At 38.9% G+C, this 14,528-nt stretch overlaps 1 protein-coding gene across 4 annotated transcripts in view; it reads left to right on the forward strand.

The window, feature by feature from the left end:
- The window catches only part of cep78 (centrosomal protein 78), a 117,442-nt gene that overhangs the window by 47,007 nt on the left and 55,907 nt on the right, over positions 1–14,528 (forward strand). For all 4 annotated transcript variants that reach the window (XM_073070405.1, XM_073070422.1, XM_073070414.1 and 1 more), the window contains one exon: positions 9,146–9,210. In XM_073070405.1, coding sequence (XP_072926506.1) covers positions 9,146–9,210 — 65 coding nt within the window. The remainder of the gene's footprint in view (positions 1–9,145; positions 9,211–14,528) is intronic.

The following is a 14,528-nucleotide window of genomic DNA, read 5'->3' on the forward strand; positions in this document are numbered from 1 at the left end:
GTATTAATTAGAACAACATTCAATAACTGTAGAAATCTGCTTGATCAGTATAATCAACCTCGAGTATGTTGGTTATTGAAGTTTTACTATACTCTGATCAAACTGTTATGCAGTTAGCTTGTGGACTCAGTGCTATTTTAATGCTGTAGTCACCAATGAGAGAAATGTTTCAGATCATTTGTTGAAACTGGAGGGGAGGAAAAAACTGTTTTCATTCCCCCTAACTATTGCTGGATGCTGGAGTATTTTTGTTATATGTTCAGTGGTGTTGAAATTGAAGTGCAGATTCAACCACTAATCTTTGTATAGCTATTAGGCCATCATAATGTAGATTATACACATGACACTAATGGCATTACTTGCAGAGTATATAATTAGTGTGATTAGCAGTCTCCATTAGAACTCCTTAAGATGTTATAAGTGATGACTTCTGATTGTTACAAAGGAAGAAAATTGATGGCACCTCTTCTTTGCTGAAACCATTTGGCTGCTGTACTTAAAATTTGCCTCATCTCTCCATGTCCTCCCTATTCATTGTTAGAATTGTGGCATAAATGGCCACTTGGCATATTGTATCTGCGCTAACAATTTAGTGGAGTTTTACACTTAGTTAAATACCCATTGGTTTCCTTCACGGCCAAATAAATATTTTCTCTTGGGCATTTATCCAGTTTTCTGTGGAAGTTATTGTTGGTGCTGTCTCCTTCATCCTTTTGGTCGGTGCATTCCAGATTTTAATAACTTGCTTTAATGCTTTTCCATGTGCTATCATTCTGGTTGTGAATTGCTTGTTTTTCAATTGCTTGGTTTACAAATACATAACATTAAACAACTTCATCAAATTTCCTGGTTCCATTCTTTTTTTTTTGTTGGACAGCAACCTTAATTGATACAGGTTCTGTGCATAATTTAAATCTTTCCATTTTACACACTCATCCTAAAACCATTGCTGAGAATTGAATGCAATGCCCCTTGAAATACTTTGTATTTATCATGATTTCTTTTTGTCCTTTTATCTGAATTTGTAAGGACAATGATTCTATGTGTCTTGAAGAAACTTATTCTCAATCCTTTGAAGATTTTCATGTATATACATGTTCAGTGTTAATCACACATTCTTCCTACCAACATAAAAACCTGTATTTATCTGCATTTGGTTTCATCTGCCATTTGTAGCTACTTTTAACCATTCTGTCATTGTATATCAAAATCTACTCATATTTTCCTTGCTCTTTTTTTTCCAAGTTTTATCTCACTTACATACTTTAAAATGATCTCTCTTAACCAATCATCAGATATTGGTCCCAACATCTTTCCAGTGGGAGTAGCACAAGATACTGAAAAAAACGATTTGTCAAGGTCTTGCTTTGTAAAATGTATTTTTGTTGTTCATGTTATCTTTGCCCCTTAAATGGTTTTCATTTTGTCAATGTTTTATGTGATACCTTTTGAATGTATAGATTCATAGAGAGGATTGAGGAATTCAACCAGGCTTATCACAGTTTTGTTCAGAGATACAGCCCTTCCCACAAATCCAAGCTGTCTAATTACACCCATGTGACCAATGAATTACTAAACTATATATTTTTGGAATGTAAGAGGAAATTGGAGCACACGGAAGAAACCCACGCCGTCACCGGGAGTACATATGAACTCTTTACAGACAGTAGTGGGAATTGAACCCAAGTTGCAAGCTTGTAATAGTCTTATGCTAACTTCTATGTGAACATGCCACCCAGTTACAGTGGCATGTTCATTAGAGTGAAACCTTTCCCAGGGTGTTGCATGCTTTTGGTGTGATCTTTGTAGGATGCCCATTCCTAGGGAGAGTAGCAATAGTGCTGTATTTCCTCCATTTGTAGACAATTTCTTGTACTGTAGACTGATTAATACTTAAGTCTTTAGAAATGCATTTATTGTCATGGTCCGGTCCGTGGACTCCAGACTCTGGGTCTTCCGGCTGTCCCTTGTTTCATTTGGGCTTAATCATAGGCACCTGATTCTCATCTTGGGGCCGGGAATATAAGTGCCCTGGGTTCAAGTGTAGGTGCCGGTTCGTCTTGTCAGTATCCTGTCCTCGCCTCTGTGGGGTTCGTCTTGTCAGTATCCTGTCCTCGCCTCTGTGGGGTTCGTCTTGTCAGTATCCTGTCCTCGCCTCTGTGGGCAACGCACGCCTGAAGCCTTGCCTGCAACCTCGCCTGTATCGCCATCAAGTTTAGCCACTGGAGTGAGACCTCGCCACGCCAACAGAAGGAACTATCGTTGAGCAGGAACTGTCTCTTTGCGTCCCCGTGTTTAGTGTCCGTGTATGAGTCCAGGCCCTACGTCCTGTTCCCAAGGAGGGGTCTTGACTCTGTGTAAGCCCCGACTCTATGTCCTGTTCCCAAGGAGGGGTCTTGACTCTGTGTAAGCCCCGACTCTATGTCCTGTTCCCAAGGAGGGGTCTTGACTCTGTGTAAGCCCCGACTCTATGTCCTGTTCCCAAGGAGGGGTCTTGACTCTGTGTAAGCCCCGACTCTATGTCCTGTTCCCAAGGAGGGGTCTTGACTCTGTGTAAGCCCCAACCCTATGTCCTGTTCCCAAGGAGGGGTCCCGGCTCTGTTCAGTGTTACCGTGCTCGAGTCCAAGGCTCAGTAGGCAAGCCGTTTGCCACTACTCGAATGGACTGTCATTGTTTGTCAGTCCGTGTCCAAGGCTCCGAGGAGGATCCGGTCCGTGCCCAAGGCTCCGAGGAGGATCCGGTCCGTGTCCAAGGCTCCGAGGAGGATCCGGTCCGTGTCCAAGGCTCCAAGGAGGTTCCATTCCTTGTCCAGGTTCCTAGTTCCCTGTTCCTAGTTCCTCATCCAGGTCCCTCTTTCCTAGTCTAGACCTAGCCCAGGCCCTGTATCCTAGTCTTGTCCGGCATTGTTTCTCCCCCACTTCCCTTGCTTTCTGACACACCAGATCCCTAGTATTTCAGTGTCTGTGTTTTGCTTTGGGTCCATTCCCAACGCCCACCTTATGACATTTATAGCCTTTTCCAGCATCATACGTCTCTACAGTTCTGCTTCTTGCGTCATCTGAAAGTTGTTTTGATCAAGGCATGGTGCGCATAAACAGATCTTTCTTGAAAAGAGCAGGCTTTGTCAGTAACCTGACTTTGTGTGTTTTTGTTTTTATAGGGCAGGGCACCTATACAACCCACACCTCTAATCTCATCTCATTGATTAGAACACCTGACTCCAAATAGCTTTTGTAGAAGTCATTACCCAGAGGTTGACATACTTTTTCCAACAAATACATATGATATTGGATCATTTTTCTCAGTAAATAAACAAGTATAAAGTTTTTTGTGTTATTTATTTAATTTGGTTCTCTTTATCTAGTTTTCAGATTTGTGTCAAGATCTGATCACATTTTAGCTCGTATTTATGCAGAAATAGAGAGAATTCTACACGGTTCACAAATTTTCTAGCACCACTGTATTTCCATTCATAAATCTATTATCTCTTTAATTTTTAGGCAACACTATTGTAAATATCAACTAATTCTGTCAGTTCATTTTTTTTTATTGTGGAGGAAGACATTCAGACTTCAGAATGAGGAAATTAAATGGGAAGATCTTGGGGCTATTCCACATTATAACAGGCGGTGCTGAATGTCTGAAAATGTGTGAAATAGTCAAATCTCCAGGGTATACCCAAGGATATCGTGGGAGGCTAGAGACCAAATTGTGGTAATCCTGGCTGAGATATTTACGTTATTGTTAAGCATGGGTGAGGTGCCATTAGACTAGAGGGTAGCAAAGATCCCTTTATTGAAAACCGTAACACATAGGAGCAAAATTAGGCCATTAAGCCCAATAAGTCTGCTCTGCCATTTGTTCAGGACCAATCAATGTCTGCTATAAATACACCCAATTACTTGGTCTCCACAGCTATCTGTGGCAATGAATTCCACCGATTCACCACCTTCTGGCCAAGAAATTACCACTCATATCTATTCCAAAGATGCATTCTTGTATTCTGAGCCTGTGCCTTTTTGCCCAAGACTGTCCATTATTAGAAATCTCCTCTCCATGTCATCTCTGTCTAGGCTGTTCAGTATTCAAAAGGTTTCAATGAGATCCTCATTCTTCTAAACTGTAGTGAGTATGGGCCCAGAACAATCACACTTCTTGTACATTAACCCTTGCATTCCCAGCATCATTCTCATGAACGTACTCTAGACCCTGTCCAATGCCAGCACATTTCTTAGACAAGACAGCAAAAAATGCTCACAATACTGACATTGTGGTCTGATGAATGTTTTATTGGTTCAGACTTGAGTGGAGCAGCAACAAGAAGGGTCAGAGTCGTCTTTACTTCCTGAGGTGAATGAGGTCCTTTGGATATATAGGGTTCTTGTTCACATGTTCTACCAGTCTGTTGTTGCCAGTACAATCTTCTATGTAGCGATGTGCTGGGGCAATAGCATCAGCATGGGTGATGCCAACAGGCTCAATAAACTGATTAGAAAGGCTGGCTCTGTTATCGGAGTCAAGCTGGGCACACTGGAGGCTGTGGTAGAACAAAGGTCCCTATGGAAAATCCTGGCAATTCTGGATAATGTTTTTTGCCCTCTGCATATCAACTTGGCTGAACAGAGGAGCACTTTTAGTACTAGACTAAGACAACGGCGCTGCTCCAAAGAGCGCTCTATGAGGTCATTCTTGCCCTCGGCCATTAGGCTTTACAATGAGTCAACCTGTAGCTGGGGAAGTAATGACCTCTTCCTGTTAGACTGTTTGAGGTAATTTTTGTTTAATTATTTCTTGCTTCTCTTCTACTGTTTGTATATCTGTATTGCTATATATAGCATTTATAATGCTATTGTGACACTAATTTCCCTTGGGATCAATGAAGTATCTATCTATATAGCCTCAGCATTACATCCTTTTTATATTCTGGTCCTCTCAAAATGAATGCTTAAATTCCATTTGCCTTCCTTATTTACCCACTCAACCTGCAAAGTTAACTTTTAGGGAATCCTGCACTTGGATTCCCAAGTCCCTTTGCACCTCTGATTTCTGAATTTGCTCCCCATTTAGAAAATAGTTTGTGCCTTTAATTTTTTTCTCAATCTGTGACCCTACACTTCCTTATACTGTATTCCCATTCTCCTAATCTGCAGACTCACTACTTCCTCCAACACTACCTGCCCCTCCACCTTTCTTTGTGTTGTTTGCAAACTTGGCAACAAACCCATCAATTCCATCATCCAGATTACATTGACCCCTGTAGAATATCACTAGTCACCGGCACCCAACTAGGAAAGGCCCCTTTATTACCACTGTTTGCCTCCTGCCAGTCAGCCAGTCTGTCCATGCTACAAGTTGAGTACCTCTTAACTGAAATTTCTAAATCCAAAAACCTCCAAAATCCAATTTTTTTTTTGAACAATGATGTGACATCACAAATAGAAAATTCCACCAACTACTGGGAAGGTTACTAGATGACACACAGGTTTTTGCACACCATAGACAGTTCTGAGAGGTGACCTCACATACATAATGAACAGAAGTCAATGGAAAACAGAAAAACTGCATAAAGTGAAAAATTAAGATCTCAATCATGTATTGAAAGAATGGATTCATTGTCGTCAGAGTTAATGTGCTGCTTAACAGTACGCTGATCATTAAACAAAGATTTATCATGACGAACTGAAAATTGCAGGTAATCGTGAATATTCAGCAGGCTGGTTGCAGAAATTTAAAAAAAGGCATGGCATTCAATTTTTTAAAATGTAAAATATTTTGAAGAAAAAGCATCTGCTGATCGCAAAGCTGCAGAGAAATTTGTTGAGTTTGTGGAGATCGTCACTGATGAAAATCTTAACACTAGAACAAGTCTACAATGCTGATTATTTTTACATCTTTAAAGAAACCTAAATAAAAGTGAAATACAAGTATGGTGTACTGTAATCTTTTAATCACAACATGCATCATAGGTGGAGAATAAAAGCCTGCCATTGTTTGTTGTTGTTATTCAACAGCCGATTTAGGTATTTCTCCCAATGCTGCTTTTGTTACCCTGCACACATTATGTTGTCATTATATTAATGGTATGTCATAATTTTTACTGTGGGATGAACAAGTGTAAGACAAAAACTGCGTGAATTTAGAGTCGGAATTGATGGCAATCCCAAACTATCTCATGTAAACCAAAATCCGAAACACTTCCAGCCCCAAGCATTTTGGATAAAAGTTTCTCAACCTGTATTATCTTTTCTGTAATAACAATCGATTCTTATCTTGTTTAGCAGTCTTGTGTGCTACCTTGTCAAAGGCCTTTAGAAAATCTAAGTAAACAATATCCACTGACTCCATTTATCTTGCCTGTTATTTCTTCAAAGAATTCCAATAGATTAAGCAAGATTCCCCCTTGAGGAAACTATGCTGCCTTAGGCCTGTTTTATCATATGCTTCGAAGTACCACAAAACCTCATCCTTAATAGTACTTTAACATCTTGGCAACTTATGACATCAGGCAAACTGGCCTATAATTTCCCTTCTTTTATTTCTCTCCTTTATTAAAGAGTGGTATGACATTTGTAATTATCCAGTCCTCTCAAGCCATTCCAGAAACTGAAATGGGTGGTGTAGAAGACAATGAAAACAGTTTTCAAAAATTCCAGTGGATTCTTGATAAGCTGGGTAGGTGGGTCAAGGAATGGCAAATAGAGTTTAATTCAAATAAATATGAGATGTTGTATTTTTTAAAGTCAAATCCAGGTAGAACTTTCACAATGAGAAGCAGGGCCCTGGGAAGTGTTGTCGAGCAGATGGACCTTTGGTTCCCTGAAAGTGGTCACAGATAGATAGTGTTGCTCTCATTAGTCAGGGTGTTGATCATAAAAGTTGGGAGGTTATGGTGCAGTTGTACAGGTCACTTCTGAGGCTGCACTTGGTGTATTGTGTTCCCTGCTATAGGAAAGATATTATTGAACTGGAAACAATACAAAATAGATTTACAAGAATGCTGCGAGCACTTAAGGAGCTGAGTTACAGGGAGAGGTTGGACAGGATAGATCTTTAGTCCTTTGAGTAGTGGAGACTGAAAAATAATCGTACTGAAATGTATTCAATCATGAGGGGGAAATGGGTGAGCGGTCTTTTCCTACTGTTGAGAAATCAAGATTTAGAAGACGTGCATTCAAGGTGAGAGGAGGAAGATTTAATAGCAACCTGAGGGGCAATGTTTTACACAACAGGTGTATGTGGAATGAGCTGTCAGAGGATTGGTTTAGGCAGCTAGGACAACAACTTTAAAAAGACAGTTGGGCAAATGAGATGAGCTTGGATGGAGCATCTTCGTTGGCCTGGAATATTTGAATTGAAGGACCTGGTAAACTGACTGATAAGTACTAAGAGAGTATTAGTACAACTAATATTTATGAAGCCCTAGCAACACACACAATGCTGGAGAAACTCAGCAGGCCATGCAGCATTTATGGAAGAGAGTACAGTCAACATTTCAGGCCAAAACCCTTCATCAGGATTAAGTCTTGCTTGGATTTCCAGCATCTGCAGCTTTTCTCTTGTTTGTTTATGAAGACCTGTGGGGTTAATAGAAAATTTTAATTATTAAAAATTGGAAGTATTTATTTGATTTTCTTGTGTTTGCACCAAATTGGATGTTAAAATGAATTTCTGAAATCTTTGGAAAGTATCTGAAATTCCAGGGTGCTTCAGTGTAAGGTAGAGTAAAATATTGGATGGGCTTGGTATCAACCTGAGTAATATAAGACCATAAAACATAGGAACAGAAATGGGCCATTTGGCCCATTGAGTCCGCTCCACCATTCAATAATGGCTGATCTTTTTTCCTCTTCTCAGCCCCACTCCCTGGCCTTCTCCCCATAACCTTTCATGCTATGTCCAATCAAGAACCTATCAAGCTCTGCCTTAAATACACCCAAAGACCTGGCCTCCACAGCTACCTGTGGTAACAAATTCCAAAAAATCACCACCATCTGGTTAAATGTGGAATAATGGATTGGGAGAAAAAGCAGAAATGAATACTGGGTCTTTGGAAAAGAGATGAAGAAAATGACTTAATTCTAGTTTTTAGTTTTCTCCCATTGTTAAACTTGAATAGGTTGCTTAAACTCTTTCAGATATCTTGTGTGGCAGCTAATGGTGCTAATTTCTACACTGTTTCTGAAAGTGTGTATCACCAAGCTCGAGAACAACATCTACTGTCAATGAGGCGAGAGATTGCATGATAAGATGAGCCCTTTTCAGCTTTACAATCTGCCTCATTGTGGTCTTGTACCTTATTAACTGCCTGCACTGCACTTTTTCTGTAACTAACATGTCATTCTGTAAACACAAAATGCTGGCAGAACTCAGCAGGCCAGACAGCATCTATGGGAGGAGGTAGTGACGATGTTTCGGCCTGAAACGTCGTCACTACCTCCTCCCATAGATGCTGTCTGGCCTGCTGAGTTCTGCCAGCATTTTGTGTTTTCATTTATTTCAAGCTTCTGCAGATTCACTCGTGTTGCATTTCATTCTGTATTTGCTTTTCCAATGCACTATTATGCAATGAGCTGTGTGGCTGGAGTACAAAATACAGCTTTGCTCTGTACCTTGACACGTGACAATAATCAATCAATTTAAATATTGGAAGTTGCATGCTCTGATGTAATCTGATCTAAAGATGCATGCAGGCAGAGCAATTTGTTGAACCTCTAAGATTGCTTTTTACCAATGGTTACCCTACTCTACCAGCATGTTCAGTGCCAAATTCCTGACTGTCCCCTTGTGTGCTCAGCACTTAAAACATCTGAAAGTTTAACAAAGGTTAATTGTACTGGGTTCTATAAGTTTAATAGGTTGTACAATTAGACTGATAGGTGGTTCAAACTAATTTTATGATGTTTTTTTAAAAAATTAAGGTCAGGAGGGATATAATTAAGTCCATTTGTTTAAATAAATTCTAAACCAAGTCTTGAAAACAAGTGAACAGTATATGAACTCACTTCATTACGTGATCAATGAAGAAACTGATTTGTATATTTAAGAGAAAAACTACTGTGAAAATTTGCTTAGATGAACCTTTGGTTAATGTGTAAATTTTGTAAGCTTCATTAACTGTCATTAATCTTTTTTTAATCCTTCTAGATCAGTCCTTAATAAAATCCATTATTGAAAGAATAATGCTGAATGGAAATGGAACAAACTCAGAGGTAACATTTTTGCCCAAAATAAATCTAACATTAACCCTATGCAGTGGAAAACTGCATTATGATGGCTAATTAAATATCATCATTACAATTGCATTATTTTTAAGTGTTATTCAGTATATAAGACCATGCATGTATTGGTTGAACAGCACTCTGAGATGGTTGTAAAACTAAACCAGAAAGTTTCAAATTGATTGTTTAAAAGTTGTAGAGGCAAAAGATTGATTCAGGAATGAGATGGAAGTGAGTATTCTCTCTTGCTGCTTTCATTAATACATTTAAAGTTTATATCTGATTTGTCTTAATTTGTCTCACTTCTGTTATTCATGCACAAGTTAGTGATGAATGGCAGTTATGGTTCAGATCATAGTCTTCCCATTAATCCCTTAGAAATTGTGCTTCTTCATTAATTCAGTGGTTAGTGTATTTTGCAAAAATTGTTCCTCAGCATTACTACATTGCTCCCTGTCAAGGCTCTAATTTAAGCCTCGTTTGTTTCTTGACCATATTAGGTCCATGTCAGATCATGTACCGTAGATTCCGGACTACAGAGCGCACCTGATTAAAAGCCGCTGGCTCTAATTTTAGAAATAAAATCAATTTTTTAATTGTAAAGGCCGCACCGGATTTTAGGCCGCACCGGATTTTCGGCCGCAGGTGTCCCACGTTGTAATATGAGATATTTACACAGAAAGATATTACACGTGAGGATTTTTTTAACTTTTAATTAAATCCATATGGTAACAAAAACAAATACATATTGCAAATGCTTTTTTTCGAACCGTGCCCGTAACGCGGCTACTTTTAAATATACGTTGCGTATACTTCTTTACTGAACAACATTCCAATATCTCCTAACGACTGGTAAAAAATATATATACTGCAGCCTACCAGGAAAAGTTATTGATCACCTTTAACTTAAAAGCAGCGTTTTCGCTCAGATCCAAAGCCGCTCGCGTAATGCGCTCCCTCCCTCCGTCCCGTTTCATCGCAAACCGGCATTTTCCCACAAGACACCGCGAAACCGGGTGTGACGTCATAGCATCCCGCGATGTAGTACAGAAAACAAATATAGTTAAAACTCTTCTAACTTTAACTAGAAAATGAATTACTAAGCGAAAATATTATAAACTAAGTAACTGCCATAAGGCAGCACAATGCTTGGAGTGTTTTCCATGTTGATGAGGGTGAGTACAAATGACTGATTTACAATAATTTAATTGTGAAAGTGCGCTTGATTTATCGTACAATTTCATTGGACCTCTGTGAACTACTCATCAATTTTATTGGTCTACTGTTACGAGGCAAAATGTTTACGAGGCGGCATGAAAAAAATCATGTATTAGCCGCTCTGGATTAAAGGCCGCAAAGTTCAAAGCTGTTCAAAATGTGGGAAAAAAGTAGCGGCTTAAAATCCGGAATCTACGGTACTTCTTTATCCAAGGGTTTCAAATCTACTTTGCCTGCTTTGTGTTATTTCAGGCCTTCATTTTATTGTTTAGTATGTAGTCCTACTTGCAAATTCTGTAACAAAATTGTTAGTGGAATTACCATCTTAAGGTCAGAGGAAGGGAAGGGAAATGGTTGTAGTTTAACAAGAATTAAAAAACTGCAAGTACATTTGAGATAGGAAGTGGATGAAAATATGTTTAAGTAGGGTAAATGGATTTTGAGTGCAGAAAATGGCACTTCGAGGCATCCGATGCCCAGTTAGTTGATGGAATATATGATTAAGGATATATAATTAAGAGCCTTTAAACATGTCAGAATAGGAAGGCACATTATGAAGATTTGTATTTATTTTTATGTAAAAATTTTTGTATTTAAAATCGTATGTATTTAAATTTTTTGTTCTTAAAATTACTTTGTACTTAAAATTTTTTTGCACTTAAAATAGAGATGTATTGATTAGTTTAATTTTATTGGCAGAATTAGTAGAAGGAAGAATGTGTAACAAAAGAATGAATTATTGTGGATAAGGCTCTTGCAAGCCCCATAGTATACAGTGCCAATAGAAAGTATTCACCCCCCCCCCCCACGGAAGTTTTCATGTTTTATTGTTTTACAACATTTAATTTGGCTTTTTTCACACTGATTAACAGAGAGAAAAAAATACTTCTGTGTCAAAATGAAAACATCTCTACAAAGTAATCTAACTTCATTACAAATATTAAAATACAAAATAATTGATTGCATAATTACTCACCCCCTTCAAGTCAGTAATTAGTCGATGCACCTTTAGCAGCAATTAGAGCCTTGGACATTGGACATTTTCTTGTGTTCATCTCCTGACCTGTGCTTCTCAATGACCTTTTTGTGGAGTTGCTTGGAGTGTTCTTTTGTCTTCATGGTGTAGTTTTTGCCAAGATACTGACTCACCAGCAGTTGGACCTTCCAAATACAGGTGTATTTTTACTCTAATCAATTGAGACACCTTGACTGCACATGGTGGTCTCCATTTAACTAATTGTGTGACTTCTAAAACCAATTGGCTGCACCAGTGATGATCTGGTGTGTCATATTATGACTATGATACCTCTTGAAAAGAAGTATTTGAATTTATAATTACAGTCGGCCCTCTTTATCTGCGGGTTCCACATGCGCGGATTCAACCAACCACTGATCAGGAAAACCCGGAAGTTCTCTCTCCAGCACTCGTTGTTTGAGCGTGTACAGACTTTTTTCTTGTCATTTTTCCCTAAGCAATACAGTATAACAACTATTTACATAGCATTTACATTGTGTTAGGTATTATGAGTAATCTAGAGATGATTTAAAAGTACAGGCAGTCCCCAGGTTATGAACGAGTTCCGTTCCTGAGTCCATCTTTAAGTCCGAGCAGGTACATCCAGTATTATGTAGCTCAGTTAGTAAAACATTTGATTTAGTATACAGTATATATTTTACCTTTCTATGCATATAAAAAACTTATATCTATTTCAATAATTAAACCACTGAGTTGCTTAATAATAATTGTAGCTTTCATTGGGGCAGGGCCTTTCACATGCTCCATTAAAATTGTTCCGATCGTTGACCGACTGTAGTCTAATGCTTTTCCAATGACCAAAGGTGTTTCACCTCTTTCTGATCGCTTTATTACTTACACTTTATTTTCAATCGTGATCGTGATTATTTTCGTGAACAGAAACACTGCAGATTCAGAGCTGCGCCAGGTCCTAAAGTCCACCACATTGATACAGGTTAAATAAGGGACTCGAGCATCCGTGTTTTTTGGAATCTACGGGGGGTTCCGGAACCAATCCCCCGCGGATAAGGAGGGCTGACTGTACACAATTTTAAAAAAAATTCTAAAATAGCTGGAAATTTGAAATAAAAAAAACAAAACAGAAAATGCTGGTGATACTCATTTGGTGAAACTGCAAATATGGACTGAAGAATGTTTCATATTAATGACCCTTCATCAGAATAGCATGTTGGATTGTGGTCTGACATTATGGACAGTGTAGGTCTCGAATGTGTCTGCATAGCAAAGCGGGACTAAAATTAGAAATTTATTGTTAAATCTGTTGTAGAATTAGTCAAGTTATCATAACGATTTATACTCAGCTATAACCCAGTGCTATCCATTAATAGGCTTGGCTGTATGGTGCTCCAGTCTCTTCACTGTAACATAACTAATTGATTTTAGTGTTATTCAATGATATGAGCATGGTTTGAAGCAAGACCTCTATGCATCGGTATGTGGTATCTAGAGCTTAAGTTAGACAAAGAGCTGGTCGTAGACATTTCCCTGAAGACAGAACTGCATGCTTTGCTGCTGATGCCAAGTGCAGTCTTTATTGTAGTGCCAAGCATAGCTGGACCCAGAGGATATGATTGATATCGTTAGCCCTGTGGACCTGTGCCCAGAAAATGGCCCAAGGACCATATTTAGGAAGGAGAGTAAAGTTTCTTTGAGGCTTCAGCTGCAGCCTTCTCAGCATTTTTCTAGTCATTGTATGATGCAGGGCTTTAGGTAAACATGTTCATGATGTCTCCAGATTTTCAAGAGCTTCCTAACCTCCATTACTTTGCCTGGTTATGATTTAATATATCTAGTCAAAATTAGAAAGTTATGAGTAATGGCTTCTCCTTCCACTTCTGCATCTTCTCTACAGTATTCAACAATCAAGCTCTGTAATTTCCTTCAAAGCTCATTAGTCTTTCTAATATTATTTGAAATGGTCTTTTAAAATCAGCCTCTTTAACCAAACCTGAAATCATCCACTCACATATAACCATATAACACTTACAGCATGGAATCAGGCCATCTCGGCCCTTCTGGTCCATGCCGAATGCTTACTCTCACCTAGTCCCACCGACCTGCACTCATAACCCATAACACTCCATTCCTTTCCTGTCCATATACCTATCCAATTTTTTTAAAATGACAATATCAAACCTTCCTCTACCACTTCTACTGGAGGCTCGTTCCACACAGCTACCACTCTCTGAGTAGAGAAGTTCCCCCTCGTGTTACCCCTAAACTTTTGCCCCTTAACTCTCAACTCATGTCCTCTTGTTTGAATCTCCCCTACTCTCAATGGAAAAAGCCTATCCATGTCAACTCTATCCCCCTCAATTTTAAATACCTCTGTCAAGTCCCTCCTCAACCTTCTACGCTCCAAAGAATAAAGACCGAACTTGTTCAACCTTTCTCTGTAACTTAGGTGCTGAAACCCAGGTAACATTCTAGTAAATCTCCTCTGTACTCTCTCTATTTTGTTGACATCTTTCCGATAATTCGGTGACCAGAACTGTAAACATTACTCCAAATTTGGCCTTACCAATGCCTTGTACAATTTTAACATTACATCTGATTTATAAAGGGCAGCATACCAAAAGCTTTCTTCACCACCATATCCACATGAGATTCCACCTTCAGGGAACTATGCACCATTATTCCTAGATCACTCTGTTCTACTGCATTCCTCAATGCCCTACCATTTACCATGTATGTCCTAATTTGATTAGTCCTACCAAAATGTAGCACCTCACACTTATCAGCATTAAACTCCATCTGCCATCTTTCAGCCCACTCTACTAACTGGCCTAAATCTCTCTGCAAACTTTGAAAACCTACTTCATTATCCACAACGCCACCTATCTTAGTATCATCTGCATACTTACTAATCCAATTTACCACCCCATCATCCAGATCATTAATGTATATGACAAGCAACATTGGACCCAATACAGATCCCTGAGGCATACCACTAGTCACCGGCATCCAACCTGACAAACAATTATTCGGTTGGAGGAACAACATCTCATATACCGTCTCATATGAACATCGAATTCTCCAACTTCCGATAATTCCC

Source organism: Hemitrygon akajei, chromosome 2 (assembly GCF_048418815.1).
Source record: "Hemitrygon akajei chromosome 2, sHemAka1.3, whole genome shotgun sequence".
NCBI lineage: Eukaryota > Metazoa > Chordata > Chondrichthyes > Myliobatiformes > Dasyatidae > Hemitrygon > Hemitrygon akajei.